This window comes from Gossypium hirsutum, chromosome A01 (assembly GCF_007990345.1).
Source record: "Gossypium hirsutum isolate 1008001.06 chromosome A01, Gossypium_hirsutum_v2.1, whole genome shotgun sequence".
Classification (NCBI taxonomy): domain Eukaryota; kingdom Viridiplantae; phylum Streptophyta; class Magnoliopsida; order Malvales; family Malvaceae; genus Gossypium; species Gossypium hirsutum.
This window is the reverse complement of record NC_053424.1, coordinates 65,791,228-65,810,220: the sequence shown is the minus strand read 5'-3', so window position 1 is coordinate 65,810,220 and position 18,993 is coordinate 65,791,228. Positions and strand designations below refer to the sequence as shown.

Genomic DNA, 18,993 nt, shown 5'->3' with positions numbered 1-18,993 from the left:
TGTGGTGGATACGGACCAAGGGTAGTGCTGTACTGCAGTGGATATCAGGACAGTGTACGACCTCTCGATACCCGAATAAATACTCCATCTATGAAAATAATTTTCAAGTAAATATAGTATCGTTAGAATAGTATCATTATAAAGAAATTGTCAATTAATAACAAGTTAAATTTTATCACCTATTAACTAGTGGAAATACATATGGTTGGTGACTAACCGATGTCAAGAATGGCATCCGATAAAGAGCCCATGATTGTAACAATATAAGGCATTCGCCTATGTCTACGGCATCAGGCTTTGCCAGACTCATGATACAACATAGCCAAAATTGCGAAACCCCAACTATACGAGCGAACATTACGCAAATCAGCTAATAGAGGTAAATACTGGAGATGAACCCTGTTGTTGTTCGAATTGGGCATCAGTACACCCCCTATAATATGCATAATGTACGCTCGAGCTGCGCACATCCACTCTTCTTCAGTGGCATTAACTGATAAGTGCTCAAAATTTGCTTTCAGCCATGTAAATTTCAAATCTGAAAAATTGGACTCATCATCGTCGGGCGAGGCTCCTAGTAGGCTATAACAAAGTGTAACCGGCTCAGCTATCGCACTTACGCCCATTACGACACTCCTGTCGATTGGGAGCCCAAAGTGCAATGCAACATCCTTTAGAGTGACAGTGCACTCCCCACACGACAAATAAAAAGTGTGGGTCTCCGGGCGCCAACGCTCGACCAATGCAGACATTAAATCATTCCGCAAATCAAACGTCCAGGTCAATGCTGCTGACCTGAATCCAGCTAACTCCAAGTAGGGCATCAGTAGTGCATCCGGGGAATATCCTAAACCATTCACCCGGCCCCGTAATACGCGGTACGGGCCCTAACAGTGTTAAATTACAGAAAATAGTTATAATAACATAATTTATTTCCTTAAATTACGTGGATCTTTTTTAAATGGAACCTGTGATTAACAAATAACAATATTTATCGCGAATAAAAAAACAATATTTTACCATATTATTAATTGTGTCACATATGTGAGGATCTTTCCTAGTCAATAAAGCCATTGTGATGCCTGTAATTCCAAAATAAATTTTGGTTATTAATTTTAATGTTTGATGGATTTTAAATATTTATTAGAATAACTAAATTTTATATATTGCTTTTAATGACAAAAAAATACCAAACAATTTTTTCGACAACATATTTTTTGTTATACTACATTAAAAAAATAAATATATCCAACTCAAATACAAATATTTTTATTATTATTTTAAAATGATAATAAATAAAATATTTTGGTTTAAAATATAATATATATAATACACTCGGCATGTAGTTCAATATATTTTAAATTAATTTTTATTTAATAATAATAATTTAAGTGATGCAATAATAATTAAAAAACAAACACATGATAAGTTGTTCAATATTATTTTAAAATATATTATAATATGTAATTAATTAAATTCATTGGGAAATAAAAAAGATGGAAAAACAAAAAGGGGTTATGTTGCAATATTCTTAATTTTTATTTATTCAATGATTTTGGCCCTTTGTTTGTATTTTTAAAATTTTCAGATTTTATTTTTTAAAGTATACTATTTTCGTATTTTATTTTTATATTATTTTAGTACATAATATTTCAAATGTATTATTTTAGTGTTTTTTATATTAATTTAGTAAATAACCTTGATTTTGGCCATTTGTTTGTATTTTTAAAATTTTCGAATTTTATTTTTTAAAATATACTATTTTCGTATTTTATTTTTTATATTATTTTAGTACATAATGCTTCAAATGTATTATTTTAGTGTTTTTTAATATTAATTTAGTAAATAACCCTGATTTTAGCTTTTTATTTGTATTTTTAAAATTTTTAGATTTCATTTTTTAAAATATACTATTTTCATATTTTATTTTTTATAGTATTTTAGTACATAATGTTTCAAATATATTATTTTAGTGTTTTTTATATTAATTTAGTAAATAACTCTAATTTTGGCCATTTGTTTGTATTTTTAAAATTTTTGGATTTTATTTTTAAAATATACTATTTTCGTATTTTATTTTTTATATTATTTTAGTAAATAATGTTTCAAATGTATTATTTTTTTTTTTTTTTTTTTTTTTTTTTTTTTTTTTTTTTTTTTTTTTTTTTTTTTTTTTTTTTTTTTATTTTTTAATGTATTATTTTAGGTTTTTTAATATTAATTTAGTAAATAACCTGATTTTGGCCCTTTGTTTGTATTTTTAAAATTTTTGGATTTTATTTTTTAAAATATACTATTTTCGTATTTTATTTTTTATATTATTTTAGTACATAATGTTTCAAATGTATTATTTTAGTATTTTTTAATATTAATTTATTAAATAATCCTTATTTTGGCCCTTTGTTTGTATTTTTAAAATTTTGGATTTTATTTTTTAAAATATACTATTTTCATATTTTATTTTTTATATTATTTTAGTACATAATTTTTCAAATATATTATTTTAGTGTTTTTAATATTAATTTAGTAAATAACCCTTATTTTGGCCCTTTGTTTGTATTTTTAGAATTTTCAAATTTTATTTTTTAAAATATACTATTTTCATATTTTATTTTTTATATTATTTTAGTACATAATGTTTCAAATGTATTATTTTAATATTTTTTATATTAATTTAGTAAATAACCCTGATTTTGGCCCTTTATTTGTATTTTTAAAATTTTTGGATTTTATTTTTTAAAATATATTATTTTTGTATTTTATTTTTTATATTATTTTAGTACATAATGTTTCAAATGTATTATTTTAGTATTTTTTTAATATTAATTTATTAAATAATCCTTATTTTGGCCCTTTGTTTGTATTTTTAAAATTTCGGATTTTATTTTTTAAAATATACTATTTTCATATTTTATTTTTTTATATTATTTTAGTACATAATTTTTCAAATATATTATTTTAGTGTTTTTTAATATTAATTTAGTAAATAACCCTTATTTTGGCCCTTTGTTTGTATTTTTAGAATTTTCGAATTTTATTTTTTAAAATATACTATTTTCATATTTTATTTTTTATATTATTTTAGTACATAATGTTTCAATGTATTATTTTAATATTTTTTTATATTAATTTAGTAAATAACCCTGATTTTGGCCCTTTATTTGTATTTTTAAAATTTTTGGATTTTATTTTTTAAAATATACTATTTTCATATTTTATTTTTTATATTATTTTAGTAAAAAATCGGCCAGCACCACTTTCCCCCCAAAAAATATTTTTTTTCATATTTTATTTATTTTTGTATTTTATTTTTTCATTAAGATATTTTTTTAGTATTTTATTTTTATACTATTTTTATAAAATAGTATAAAAACCCAATCACATAAAAAATAAAAAAAATTAAAATAATCAGAATATAACATGCCAAATAAATTTTATAAAAAATATATCTAATCAACCTAAAACACACTTAACAAATAAATTATATAAAATAATAATAATAAAATGTTCTTTGCACATTACACACATAGGTTTTTTTACTTCAATAAAAATTAAAAATAAATTAGGAATGAATGAAAATATAAAACAAATACAAACATACATTACTATCTCTTTTTAACCAAACAACACCTTAAAAAAATAAATTTAAAAATTAAATCTGAATTAAATAAAAATCAATCAACAATAATATTAACACCAAAAATAAATAAATTACTTACTTAAAAAAAATTACCTTTTTTTTCTTTCTTTTTTCTTCTCTCCTTCTTCTTCTCCTCTTTTTCTTTTTCTTTTTTCTTCCCTCACCAGTGCTACCTCCTTCTCCGTCTTCTCCTTCTTCTTCTTCTCTTCTTTTTTTCTTCTCTTTTTTCTTTTTTTCTTCTCCTTCTTCCTTCTCGAAATAAAGTTGGGGACCATAATATATGATCCCAAACACAGAAAAAACAAAAGGCCTCTGCCACTGACACCATCGGTGCCACCTGTGGCAGGCCCACCACCAGTGCTGCCTGCTGCATGGCCTCTACATGTGCCGCTTCTGTTTTCTGCTTCAGCTTTTTTTTTTTAGTTTTCAATTTTTTTTCAACTTTTACTGATTATTTTTTTTACTGTTCGTGTCAGATTCCAGGGTGGTCACGCCACTGCCAGAAGCGGCACCACCCAGGCCATACCATTTCCGTCCATAGTTTTTCCTTTGTACCATTTAAGTGTTTATTTTTATATTATATTAGTAAAAAAACCCGGAAATTTATGCTATTTTTTATCCTAGCCTTATCCTTGGCAGTTTTGCATATATTTTACTTTTAGACAAATCATATCAAAATGAGCCTATTGGTTCAAGTAGTAAAGTGTTAGTTTGCCCTAAGGTCTCGTGTTCGAATTCCCGTATGAGTATGGATGATAATTTTTGCTTCGGTTGTCTGATAGAGGTTCAGTGGAATTGAAACTCTGAGGTTGTTGGATGAGGATCAGGGTGTGTGTTAGTGGGATTTAGTTGTTAGTGGGGAGTTAGGATATTCTTTAATTTTTAATTTTTATTTTTCTCTTCTCTCTCTCCTCAAAATTTTTCTAACATCAGTTTCTCCCCTTCTCTCTTTTCCTTAGTGTTTTATTTTTGCTTTTTTGTTCCTCTCTATTTAGAATCGATTGTTCAAATTGTTGGGGTTCGAAAATTCAATTGTTCCTAGTTTGTTTGGGTAAGTATAAGTTCATTTAGTTTGATTTTTCTTTCCACTTGAATTAGTGTAAAGGTGTGAAGTTAAGGAAGTTAATGTTTTGTTAATCTATTGCGTAGGAGAAGACGATGCAGCAGTGGTTTCTGGTCCAACAGTCTAATCTATGGGTGTGATCGTGTTTGTGGCGGTAAGTTTGTGCGTGCTGTTTGGTTTAATATTGATGAATTCCTAGATTGATTGTTAAATTAGTCGTTGGAATGTTGTGTCTTAGGTTTTAGAGGCTTCGAGATTACTGTAGCATCAAAATCAAACTAGGTGTGTAACGAAAACGCGAAAAAACGAGGTTCGACGAAAGCCAAAAAAGTGGCTTGTCGACGCCACACGGGCGTGTGCCTAGCCATGTGGTAGGCCATGTGTCGCACACGGCTGTGTGATGGAAGTATGTGTGGTCGTGTGACTAGGCCGATTTGGGTGTATGGACCATACGAGCAAAGACTATTTTGGGCGTGTGGGCCTATATGGGCATGTAGGCCCAAATTTCAGAATTTTTTCCTAAGGTTGCACACGTCGTTCCTATCGACTGTGAGCCTTCTGTAGGGCCGGTAAGTGTAAAACAAACCCTAATGCATGAGATCTGCTAATCTGATAGACTGATTAGTTTATTAAGAAAACCAATATGTATGATTTGACTGTTTTGTATAAATATGTATGATATTTGTATATGAGCATGCGAGACATGTTAATTTTGTAATATCTGTTTTACTGTTATTTGTATCTGTATATAGGGTGAGATTCGCAAATGTGGAGGAAGTGTTCTGTGAGGCAACATTTCGCCAATATACTGGTAGCTCGACTACAAACTATTCCGATAAGTGTCTTATAGACACTATGTGGTGTGTAAGGATGGTGGGTGTTTTATACCCCACGTGGTGTGTTGGGATGGTCGAAGATGGCGTGTAGAGGATAGGGTTAGGACTTTGCATATCTGTATGTTTCTGATAATCTGATTTTGTTAAGGATTGATATGCATGTCTGATCTGTTATGTGATAATCTAAGTTAATATGCATGTAAGTTTCCATTGAGTTACACACTAAGATTTTTAAAACTCACATCTGTTTGTTTGTTCTGTCCAGGTAATCCTCCGGCATAAGCTGGTCGGTGCGATGGAGGCTCAGCGGTGACCACTAGTCCGTGAACTGTTTTTACTTAATAGTTTATTTAATTTTCTTGTTTTCCTTGAGAGTTTTGTAAATATGGGACGCTCTAGACTTTTGGTTTTCTTTTGGTTTTTGGTTTTTGGTTTTTGGTTTTTGGATTAGATTAAGATTCATGCGATGCACAACAAAACAATTTATGGAAACAACGGTTTTACGCAAACTAAGGTGTTGAAAATACAAACTCAGTTTTCACAATATAACAACTTTGAAAACTTCCGTTGCAAATTATGTTTTCTAAAAGAGCAAATTGTCGATGGTTTCATTATTAAATATAATAGTAACATGTTTTATCAAATGTGCACTCTCTTTTAGTAATAAATTATACAAGGATTTTTTTAACATGATAAGATTGGATTCAAAACCCTTATTTGTAAAGATTCGACCATAATGTCTAGGTCAGGTTTGGGGTATTACAACAATAATGTAAGTATATATCATATTTCTTACTAATAAGATTATATAGATATCATCTGCTTCAAGGAATGATAAATTAATATAAATCATTGAACATTCTGTACTAAGAATAAACATTTGGCGATATTTTGAATCATCCATCTTCTTCTTATCTATTTGTCAATAATGACAATAAGTTAAATTTTCATAACTGTTATGAATTACTACATTCACTTCAGGGAATAGAGCAAAACTGGTGAAACAAATAACTCGTTATTTTGTTTAGCCATAATGAGATATGAGATCAATTCAAAATACTTTTAAAATCTTTTTCATAAGATTTTTGCATAATCAATTAATTACCAAGAATAACTGACTAGGTCATGTATAGAAACAAGCCTAAATTAAATATATCAATAAAAGTTACATCTCAAACATAAAAATATGACATAATGAAAAGCTAGCAATTTTTTCCTTTCATAACCATCATTGTAAACATGCATGAAGTCTAATTCAAAATCCAACTGTTCATGCTCATAGAACTTTTCATTTACAATTGCTAATGTCATTTCTCTAAATAATTAACACATGGAATAATATAAAATGTATGAACTACTACCTTTAACAATTATTTGAACTGAATCAAATTTGAATAACCATAAAATTCATTGGTTTATTAACACAAATTTACATACTAGATATGTTTTAGTCAAAAATATTAAATTATAAAACCTACTATAGTGACATAAATAAATCAATTAATTATTCATTTTCATGAACAAATGAGATGTTTAAAACAATATGTAACCCTTGTAATCAAAACTTAAAAAGAAGATCATCTCAAATATTTAAACCATATATCAGTTGATTTAATATTTAAAGATGTACATTTTTTTTTCTGCATTGAGTTTTGACGATTTTATTAAAGAAGTAAGCAAATTAAACTCCGTAGTAGACTTTGAATCCAATCAAAATATATTAATAGCAAACTTTGAGAGTAAATCTTATTTTTCAGGTGTAAAACAGGTACATAGCCAATGACTTTTCATACATAAGTTTTCTCTCTTGTAAGTTCTTATCAGTAATAATTTTCCACGTAATTTTAATTGAGAACGTACTTTGAATACTGTAGAGTTATACTCACAATTTTTTTGAAAAAATACTTGCAACTTCATGTGTATCCAACCATAACGATCTTTAGATAGAATTACCATATTCTATTGCTCATAAGTAGATCTTTTACAGTCAAATATTTTACTTTCAACCGTTTAATGTGGATGATAACAAAAGAAGATCACAAAGATAGTCCCAGTCAATTCAATTTAATAACAAGAGTAATCAATAACTTAATCCTTCCTTTTTTTATCCTTTCAAAATAGATATTTATAGTAATAGTGATTCATATGAAATATAATATTTTCTTTATTCATAATCTCAATATGATATTCATTATAATGAATATCTTTTAAAACTAATGCATTAACCATCACAAATTTTGTACTTTTTAGATATTTATATATTAGCTCTTATGAATCTTTTAACTAATTTTGTACTATCAAATATTGGATTAATATTTGTTTATTTCAATACCAAATAAGATAAATATTTTCTATCTGTAATGATAGAATTCATTACTATATTCTCACATCCTTCCTCAAAAAATATTAATAGAAACAAAAATACTTGGGCATACGTTATATGTGGCAAATAATATTTCATATTACATTGATAACATAAGTTATCTTTACCTTTTGAACAGTTATTTTGAGAACTTTCATTGTTCTCTTATTTATTACTATGTTCCCACTTTTAGTGGTTCATAATTATATATTTTATTTTCTTTATGTTTGCATACACTTTGGGGAGTGCAACAAATCTAGTAGGCCAGACTTCTAAATGTATCTATTGATTATTTATTTCATAATCACCATCGCAAACATACGTGAATTTCAATTCAGAATCTATCTATTCATATTGTCATGATTAGTTTCCAATTATAATAAACATGATATAATAAATAATCATAATAAAATATAACTGAAGATCTTTTACATCATCATCATCACTTACGTAATGATTATATAAATTTCTTTGGAAAACAATTATCCATAGTACACATGCCCAATTGAAGATTGAAATTGCAATAACTCTAGAAGGCAATCAACAACAACTTGAGCATTAGATTTGGAGTGACCGTATTATAAAATAAAAGAGAATCGTACTGATAACGTGTTGTGAAATAAAAGACAGAAAGTAAAAAATAAAGAGGATGAGAGAGCAAAGAGAGATCTCATTTTATTGATCAATCAAAATTATCTACAATGCTTCTTTAAAAAATCTATATTTATAGACATAAAAAATATAAATGAAATAAAACTTTGTTTTTCATAAAAAAAAATAAAACCCTATTCATAATGACTATTTATAAAAATTTATTTAGACTTGAGGGAGATCCACTCAATAAAACCTTTTATTGATAACATAAACAAATTAAACTTCTCATTAAACAGGGTAGGTACTAAATAAATTATCTACAATTCAAGAGATAAATGCCCCCGAAACGAAAGTTCCTTAAAAGAAAATAAATAATAGTCGAACCACTAACAAAATTAGAAGAAATCGAAAAAATGAAGTTAAAAAAGGAAGAAAAATCCGAAAAAGAAAGAGAAAATCCCATAGTAAAACATAAGATGGAAAAAGATCCAGGAATGAATGAATCTCTTAGCTTTATTACAAGCAAGGGAACTCAACAAACTGATACTGGTCTCACAAATTCCCTTCTCATCATCAAACCCTAGCCTCTCTGTGGAAGCCGTAATTAATGGCTTCACGTCGGCTCCTCTGTTCCCTCCTCCGCTCAGCTTCTGGCCGATCTGTGTCTAAACCTTCAAACTCTAACCCTCGTCTATGATCTCCTCTTCCTACGCGCCGCCCTTTTCCCTGCAACTACTTTCTCTCACGCGATGCTCAGAACTCCACTTCTGCAGCTGCTTCTACTGCTCCTTCGCAGCCTCCTCCCGCTAAGGTAGCCGGCAGAGGTAAGATCACCGATGAATTTACAGGACCTGGAGCAATCGGTCAGGTTTGTCAAGTGATTGTTGCCGTCGTTGATGTAAGATTCGATGAAGGTTTGCCTCCTATTTTGACGGCTCTTGAGGTAATGAACCACTCGATCCGGCTTGTGCTCGAAGTAGCTCAGCACTTGGGTGAAAACATGGTTAGGACCATTGCTATGGATGGAACGGAGGGACTTGTTAGAGGGCAGCCCATCCTCAATGCCGGATCTCCTATCACTGTAATTCTTCTAATTTTTTATTGGCATTTTTAGACATGTTTGGAAATTTCATCTGGGTTGGTTTTGTTTCATGTTCGGAGCTAGAAACTTGGAGATGAAGTGAAATAGAGATGGATATCTGATTAGATTTTATGGATATGAGTTATGTTCTGGAATTAGTGAGAAATTTTTCTTAATCAAGTTAAAACTTACCTTTTTCAGGGTGGAAGGGTCGGTTTGGATATGCGGTGAGTTTAAAAATAGTTGCGTCAGTGAAATTAGATACTGATATCGCGATATCAGTGTGAGACAAAAAGTACCCTAAAGGCACCGCACCCCGTTCAATCCCATCCAAACCCATCCTCAGTGTTCCCCCTCCCCCGGGCTGAAAATAATAGGCATCTAATTCAAATCCATTACTTTGTAGCTTTTTACCATTTTCACTAGTCTACCGTATAACATTTTGTGTTTGAATTTCACCAACTTCTAAATCATGTTTGCTTATTGTCGTCAGGTGCCTGTTGGTAAAGCTACTCTTGGACGAATTATAAATGTTATTGAAGAGCCTATTGACGACAAAGGCGAACTCAGTAAGAGATTTGCCAACAGTTTAATCTTTTGAACTGTTTATATATTACTGGTGCAAAAGACTAGCGGACTGTTTAATTTTAATCAGAAACCGATCACTTCTTGCCCATTCACAGAGAGGCACCAGCTTTGCTTACCAAGCTACTGAACAACAGATCCTTGTCACTGGCATTAAGGTGTTAATTATTGCTTGCAATATGTATTTCTTTGACGCTGTGCTATCCTTTTTCTCTTCCTTCTGTGAAAGATGTTATGCTGTTTCAGGATAACTTCTATTCGCAGGTTCTGTTGTCTGAATCTGGAGTTGATATGCATGTTAAAACTTTTTTCTCTTATTTTATTATGCAGGTTGTTGACCTCCTTGCACCATATCAAAGAGGAGGAAAGATTGGACTTTTCGGTGGTGCTGGTGTAGGAAAGACGGTGCTTACTATGGAACTTATCAACAATGTAGGTAAAGCTCATGGTTGGTTTTATGTTATATTTGTGGTTGGTTACAGTTTGTACTTTGTTTATTATTCTTATATTAGTAGCTTCTGTACATAGGTGGTTTCTCAGTGTTTGCGGGTGTTGGAGAACGTACAAGAGAGGGTAATGACTTGTACAGGGAAATGATTGAGAGTGGTGTAATTAAGCTAGGTGACAATCAGGTAATATAAGGTATATTATTCATTTTCTCTAGATTTCTGTATTTTCGTTCTTTTTTTTTTTCTTTTGTATCTTAACCTTGTGGGTTGTTTCTTTCTTTCTTTATTATTATTATTATTATTTAATTTCAGGCTGAGAGCAAGTGTGCTCTTGTCTATGGTCAAATGAATGAACCCCTTGGTGCCTGTGCTCGTGTTGGCCTTACTGGTTTGACTGTGGCTGAACACTCCCGTGATGCTGAAGGGCAAGATGTTCTTCTCTTTATTGACAACATTTTCTGCTTTACACAAGTGAGATGGTTTATTGTGGAAGCTTTGGAAACATTTTACATTACGGCTCCGTTTGGAAGCTAGGAAAACATTTTCTGGAAAATATTTTCCTGGTTTTACGGTGTTTGGCAGCTTGAAAATATTTTACACTTGGAAAATGGATTCCAAGACACGGGTAAAATGACTTGCAATTTGGGGAAAATGTCTTACCGATTTCTTTTCAGTAAGACATTTTCCATCTCCTTCATCCAGGTAAAATTTCTCTGATTCTTCCGTTCTTGAACTTCTTATATTTCTTCCCTTTTTCCTTGGTTCGTCGCATATATATGCTCTTCTCAGGCAATACACGCTGCTATTTCGTCTTTCTCAGGCAAAGCTCTTTTTTAGGTAATTTCCCAAATATCCCCATATTTTTCGATTATAGGTGAAATTTTGTTATTATTGTTCGATTGATGGGGCTTTGAAGGTTATATTGTATCTCGGGGATTTTTCATTTTGTTTCATGTAATACAGATTTTCTAATTATTAATTTATTGGGTTTGCTTCTTCAGGCAAAGAAGAACCTTTCTATGGAATCCATTGATTACCCATTTGGAGAAGAGTAAGCAATGTTCCCATGATCTGTATGTAAAAGCCCTGTATAAATTAGCCTGCAACAACTTGTTTTCCTGGTTATTTTTCATATACCTTACAATGACACAATACCAACTAAAATTTGCAAGCATATTTTAAAGTATTCTTTCAAGCTTAGGATGATGGAATCTATCCTTCACATAACATAATTTACACGGCTAAAAGTGAAATAACAAAAATATTAGAGTCAGACCTTTTATATTGATAACAGCTTTATTTTCTTTTTTGTATTTATCAATTTGGCCTTATTTTAGGTTTGAAATTGAGACAGTTGAGGATGAAAAATCTGACTTGCAAAACAGACTCAGAGAAGAGGTTCTGCTACCTATCCACCTTTCGAAAACTTATTATTATTATCTTGACTTGTATGGAAGCTTTTCATAGCAAAGTCATCTTTCTAATACAGATTGAAGGTAATACCAAACTAAGCCAGTGTGGAAAAACGAAAGAAGACATTGCAAGGGTGTCAACTATGTCTTGAGAAAGAAGTACGTTTGTAATGTGAAGGTCTTTTGTTTTTTGTTTTTTGCAATATATGGAGTTTAATATTTGTATTTGCTTTATAAATTAACCGTTGTGAACCTTGATTGTTGCTCTTGATTGTACTTAATAGGTAGCAATATTAAAGGAAGAGTTACAAAGGGAGAGAGATAAGAGGACAACTTTGGAATCCGTTCTTAACTCATCTCAAGAACAACCCACAGCTCTCCCAGCTAAGATTGACGAAAAGGTATACGATGGCCTGACTCTGATTTAAGTAATCCACCTAATCTTTAACTTGCATCAAATTTTAACTTGTGCGACTATTATGAAGAAAAAGGCAGATCTTAATGACATAGCTCTAGCAGAGGCAGATATAATTAATTTGAAAAAGAAGGTTGAAGATCTGGAGGTGCAGCTTAATCAACAGCTTGAGAAAAAATCTACTTCCATGAATGATTCATGCAGTCAACGTCAACCAAATCATCATGCAAAAAAGTAAGCTTTCAGTTGGTTCTATCACAATGTCATATTTTTTTGGGTATATGTAGCAAAACATTTCTTCTTTTTGTCTCTTTGGTGATAAATACTTGTCATCCTTGTAGTGATTGGAATTGTTTAAACTTTAATGTAAAATACATCTGGAGTTGTTTGACATATTTTTTACAATTCACATCCTCATCTGGAGTTGTTTTAACTTTTTTTTAACTATATTTATGTTGTTTTTACACTTTATACAGAGAGGATAAGCCAAAGGGTACTGGAGCTGTTGTTAAAGAGTCAGGAAGCAAGGCAAACTTACATTCATTTGAGACAACATGCAGTACTGTAGTTTACTAGAAAACGAATGGAATTGATCCTGTTGTTTTACTTTGATGATTGTATTCCATTTTCTCCAAAATCCAAATAACTCTACCTATTTATTGAATTTTTGAGTGTTTGCCTTAGTTGTTGCTTATGGATGTATGCAGATTCTTGATGCACTTACCTCAAAGAGAAATTGTGATTGTGAAAGTTGATGTGGAAAGCTGAAGAAAAAATTGGACAGGCTCCGAGGGATGTGATCAGTTATATGGTTGAATTTATTTTAAAAGAAAAATCGAAACCCCTCGTTTCAACTTTGTCTTAACCGATCAGGATGAGCTGCAGTTTTTTGTTATGATGTGGATATCGAGTGTTGGGTTTAAATGATTGCTTGATCTTAGCTTGGACTCACACTAACTTAGACTCAACTATTAGTATTTAAGGTGAATTTTTTCTTTAATTTTTCTTTCATTTGTTTTCTTGATCATAGTTAACCCTTGAAGAAATTATTGCTGAATAAACAAGATTGGTTTAATTCTACAGCAAAAAAATAAAAGCAATCCTTTTCTTAGCCTTTATTTACTTTTGTTAGGATTGAGCTCTGATTAGATATTTTGTTTTGGGTTTAATTATTGATTCATCCTTTTTTCTATTATTTCTTCTTCGCCTTTATTTACTTTATTAGGATTGAACTTTGATTAGAGATTTTGTTTTGGGTTTAATTGTTTATTCATCTTTTTTCTATTATTTCCTGGCAGCTCCTTTGTTAGTGAATGTTGTTTCTATGTTAGTTTATTGTACGTTTTAGAAAGATCAAAAATCAGGGAGCTTGGGTTGTGTTATTTAATCAAGAATTGAGAAGACAGGCCAGAAAATAATAGAAGAAAAGAAGGGAATCTGAGTGTGTTTATGTACAGTATCTGATAATAACTCCTTAGCTAACAGCTGAAAGTAATGACCAATAAGAAATTAAGACTTGGCCAATATATGATCTGTGTGGTTACAAAAGGGAATTTAAGCTAACTTTCATCTCAGCAGGTTGCTATGCTTGATTCTCTCTCCCTTTAGCTCATTTTGTCAATTTCCTTCTTGTTCTAGGTTGCATTGCCTATAACCTCGAAACCGGCAGTGGTACATCTATGCTTGAAATGGTTGTTGCTTTTGAGAAAGCTTCTGGAAAGGTTAATGCTAGTTGTCAATTCCCATTCAACATCTATTTGTCAATTCCCATTCAACATTCTCTTTCGGCCGCGCTCTCATTTATGTTAATATAAAACTGTTGCTGTTGAAAATATAGCTGAAAATCCCCATTAAACTATGTCCCAGAAGGCCAGGAGATGCTACAGCTGTTTATGTTTCCACTGAAAAAGCTCAAAAAGAACTTGGTTGGAAGTATGTTTACAATCCTATCTTTTTCCTAATAGATTATTCAGTTAACATGGATAATCTTTCAAAAAGAATTTCCAATTACAGTACAAGATAGGTCCTTTTAATCTTAAGAGTTTGCTATATTGCAGAGCAAAATATGGTATAGCAGAGATGTGCAGAGATCAGTGGAAGTGGGCAAGCAACAATCCATGGGGATACCAGTCAAAGCCTTAGGCTGCAACTAAATACTAATTTTCTTCCCTAGTCTTTTAAAAATGTCTCATAGGGAGAATTAAGTGTACAAATACTTGTTTAATTTAAACAAAACTGATCTTTGATGACCAAAAGTTTGGATTTATCAAATGTTCAAAGATCTTATAAAATTCCTTTGTGTTACATTTATAAGTCTTTGTAAGAGTGATGTTTTTATCATTTCTGGAGTTTAAAAAACAAATGGTTTTAAATTTACCGTAAGGAGTTGACCTAAACAAGATCCCTTTCTGTTTTGATCTTCAATCCTATCTATTGGTTGTCTCAATCTTATCTTTGATTAACTATTTTTTTTAAGGATCTCCATATTCACAAAAGTCCAACTTAAAGAAACAAGTCAAATTTGAGTTTAATTGAAACAAGCAAAGACTTGAGAGGAAGAAGTTCGAACTAAAGAGTGGAGCAGGCAAATGAACCGATGAAAGAGAACATGTCTAGAAATTATAAAAATTTAAGCTAATTTATTTATAAATAAATCATTGCAATATATGCAAAAAAACAATTAAAATATAAATTTATTAATATATATATAAATTTATTAATATATGTAAAAACAGCTTTTTCAGAAAATATTTTCAGAAATTCTGCTAAACAGCAGAAAATATTTTACATAGTTTTATCCAAACACTAGAAAAGCAAATCATTTCCAGAAAAGTAAATCATTTTCTGAAAAACATTTTACTAGCAAACAAACGGAGCCTACATGAATGTTGCATGCTGCTAATGTGGTTTGATTTTTTTTTTCCTCCTTTTTTTCCTTCAGGCAAACTCTGAAGTGTCTGCTTTGCTTGGTCGAATTCCATCTGCTGTTGGTTACCAACCAACTTTGGCTATGATCTTGGAGGCCTTCAAGAGCGTATTACCACCACCAAGAAAGGTTCTATCACTTCTGTGCAAGCGATTTATGTGCCTGCTGATGACTTGACTGATCCAGCACCTGCGACACCTTTGCTCACTTGGATGCTACAACCGTGTTGTCCCGGCAGGTATTGTAAATATATGTAGCTTTTTAGGAGGTATTCTATCTGTTGTTACTTTATATATTACCTGCTGCTCTCTGCTCATAACACTTTTTCCTTTATTACATCAGATATCTGAGCTTGGTATTTACCCTGCTGTGGATCCTTTGGATTCTGCATCTCGTATGCTCTCTCCTCATATTTTGGGTGAGGAACACTACAGTACTGCTCGTGGTTTGCAGAAGGTTCTCCAAAACTACAAGAACTTGCAAGATATCATTGCAATTTTGGGAATGGATGAGTTTAGAGAAGATGACAAGTTTAACTGTTGCTCGTGGTCGTAAGATCCAAAGGTTCTTGAGCCAACCTTTCCATGTAGCAGAAGTGTTCACTGGTGCTTCTGGCAAGTATGTGGAGTTGAAAGAGAGCATCACTAGCTTCCAGGTACAAATATTTTATTAGTTGCATTTTTTAATGATAAGTGTATTTTAGTTGTATATTGTGTGGTTATTAGTAGCATTTAATTGTTAAGAATCATGATTCATACAGGGTGTGTTGGATGGAAAATAGATGACCTTCCCGAGCAGTCATTTTACATGGTTGGAGGAATTGAGGAAGTCATTGCTATGGCAGACAAGATTGCCAAGGAATCTGCAGCCTAAGTACATTAATACCTTTTATATCTTGGATAGCTTCAAAAATAATCTAGGTGGTGTTGGCCATACCATTGCCTGCAGTACAACTGTTCATTCTTTGGAATCAAATGTACGGGTTTTATTTATTTATTTATTTATCAAAACGATATAAAAAAATTAATTATTTATGAAATTGGTTGTTATCTATAGTAACATTGGTGGTACCACCCTAATTGTTCCCCATCATTAGCCGATTATACCATTTTAAAAAATAATTTTTCTAAGTGATTGGTGGAATTGATATGTATTTTTAAAAACACATTTGTATTTCCTTCTAAATGTTGGTAAGGAATTTTTTTTTGTCACTTGATATATTGGTTATTTTTTAAAAAAGAGTTTGACAAGAAAGCTAAAAATAGTGAAAAAAAGTTGTTTGTGGTGTCGCATGATAAGTGGTATCGGTTTGAATTTTTTTTTGAATTTTTTAAAAAAATTAGCACTGAAAACAATTTTTTTATGGATGCCACTTGATAGTGTGGCGGCTTTAAATCCCTGTTAAAATCACTTCCCCAGTCAAAAAATAAAATTATAAAATTTTAATTGTTTACGAGTATAAGAAAAATGGGAGAGAAAAAAGTAGTTAGAAATCAAGATTGAATAAGAAAAATGAGAGACAAAAAAGTAGTTAGAAATCAAGATTGAAGATGAACGATATTTGTTTTTCATTTTAAAATTTAATTTATTTTTTTTAAAATTTTAAAAGTCAAGTTTGAATTGACAATGTTAGTTTATAATTATTTTTATGTATTTTTATTTTATTTTACTATTATGTGTGATTATGTGAATTATATGGATAATTAATAGAATAATTGTATTGTTTGATAAAAAGTATTATTTGTTTCTTTAAAATGGTATGAATTGTTTTGATACAAACTAATATATTTTTTATTTTTAATTTATTTTACAGATTTAATATCGAAGATGAATAGTCAATTCTCTATATACATTGATTTCGATGAGATGATTTTTCAAACGAAAGTTGGTTGTATATTTGAAACGTGTCATCAAATAAGAATGAGGTTTAACAAGAGTGTAAAACTTGATGAAATCAAATAAAAGATTAGTGCAAAATTTGCACAACATTGTGGGAGAAGGATGTCTAGACCATTTTGCAAATTTCCACTTTTGTCAAATTCGTGCAAATATAGAGAGATGGAACTTGTAAAGAAGGATGACCTAGACGCTATGATTGTACTCTATTACTTGTCTAGTAACATTGAACTAGTTGAGCCGAGTTAGCGGAGGTTGAGCCCATACAAAATGTAACTTTATTAAATCAACGATAAGGAGTTCATGATCCGTATACAGAGGTTCTGAGAGTCACTGTTGATAGGCGATCTTCTGTACATAGGTTTGACTCTAATATGAATTCATGTTTACAAATACAACCATTGGTGATTGGTATTGATGTATATGGTGAAGAAAGACTCGATAATGATAGTGGTTTTGATTACCAAGGTAAGGATTTTAGTGACCTCGATCTTGATGAGGCCTTAGATGATATTGACCATGAGGACGTAGATGATGATCATAATGTTTACACCTTTCCGCTTAAGAACTCGACTGGTGGCATTGTTATATGGAATGATCCTTTAGCCCACATTTTGAGCGTAGATCTCAATGTTGTGCATGCATCTGAGTTCCTTGAATACCCAGATATAATACCTTCCCGTATGTTGAGACCAGATCCTGAATTAGAAGATTTGGCTATAGGTCAACAATTCCCAAAGAATGAGGAATGTGTGTTTGACATTAAGGAGCATAGCATGAAAGTATTGGGACTACAAAGTCATTGTATCTAAATCGACATTATATATTGGGGAGTGTTGGAGGTTTGCCGAAGGTTCGAACTGGTGAGTGTGAGTTGCATCAATGTAGAGGTCGCAATTGTGGGAGATTCAGAAATATGTAGGTGACCTGTCACCAAATGAGGTAGTAGTTTTGGTACATTTCGGCACTTTAAGGGCTTGTTTTCTAGGCATTTTAAGATTAATTATATTATTTTTAGTACTAATAACTTAAGTATAAAAATAAGCATTTTTATGCATAAATTGATGTTTATTGACCTATTATGCCAATTCAGGCTTTAGGTAATTATAATGTGTGCAATTGAGTGTCCAGGAAGATTATTTAGTGGTCCAAGAGCCTCATGTGTAACATCTCGAATTAGGGCCTAGTCGGAACAGTAGTTTTGAGACCACAAATCTGAGATAGAAATAGTCATTTTATGGATGTTACGAGATCCATGATATATATGCATGCCTGTGTGAAAATATCGATTAGAAATTTTACCGATAAAGTGTCTAATTGAGTTATTAGGACTAAATTGCAATAAGTGAAAAATATGTGTTCTAGTTGATTTAAGGATTTAATTGTGATGAGATTTGAAATTTGAAGTCCTTATTTGGAAATTAAACCATTATATGTCATTATGGACAAAAATGGACATAGGAGGGATAAAATATCAAAGTTATAATGGAAGGGCATTTTGGTCCATTGGTTAATAAAAGAATTAAAAGGGAAAAATAGTCAAAATTTGTTTCCATCTTCATCCTCCTTGGCTGAATTTCACAAAAAGCCATATCTAGGGTTTCTTTCATCTTTCAAGCTCATAGTAAATGCATTCTAGCCTTATTTTTATTGTTATTAATATTTTTGAAATCCTCGTAGCTCAATTTAGCTATTTCTACCTTTAATTTGAGCTAGGGTTCATGTTAAAAAACA

At 30.9% G+C, this 18,993-nt stretch overlaps 1 protein-coding gene and 1 pseudogene across 1 annotated transcript; one reads left to right on the top strand and one right to left on the bottom strand.

Moving 5' to 3' along the window:
• Positions 1–290: 290 nt before the first annotated feature.
• Positions 291–824, bottom strand: LOC107941337 (protein MAINTENANCE OF MERISTEMS-like). The gene has a single exon (XM_016874893.1). The coding sequence runs from the start codon at positions 822–824 to the stop codon at positions 291–293; it is 534 nt and encodes a 177-aa protein (XP_016730382.1).
• An 8,009-nt stretch (positions 825–8,833) lies between these two features.
• On the top strand, positions 8,834–16,323 carry LOC107941338 (ATP synthase subunit beta, mitochondrial-like; annotated as a pseudogene).
• The last annotated feature ends 2,670 nt before the right edge of the window (positions 16,324–18,993 follow it).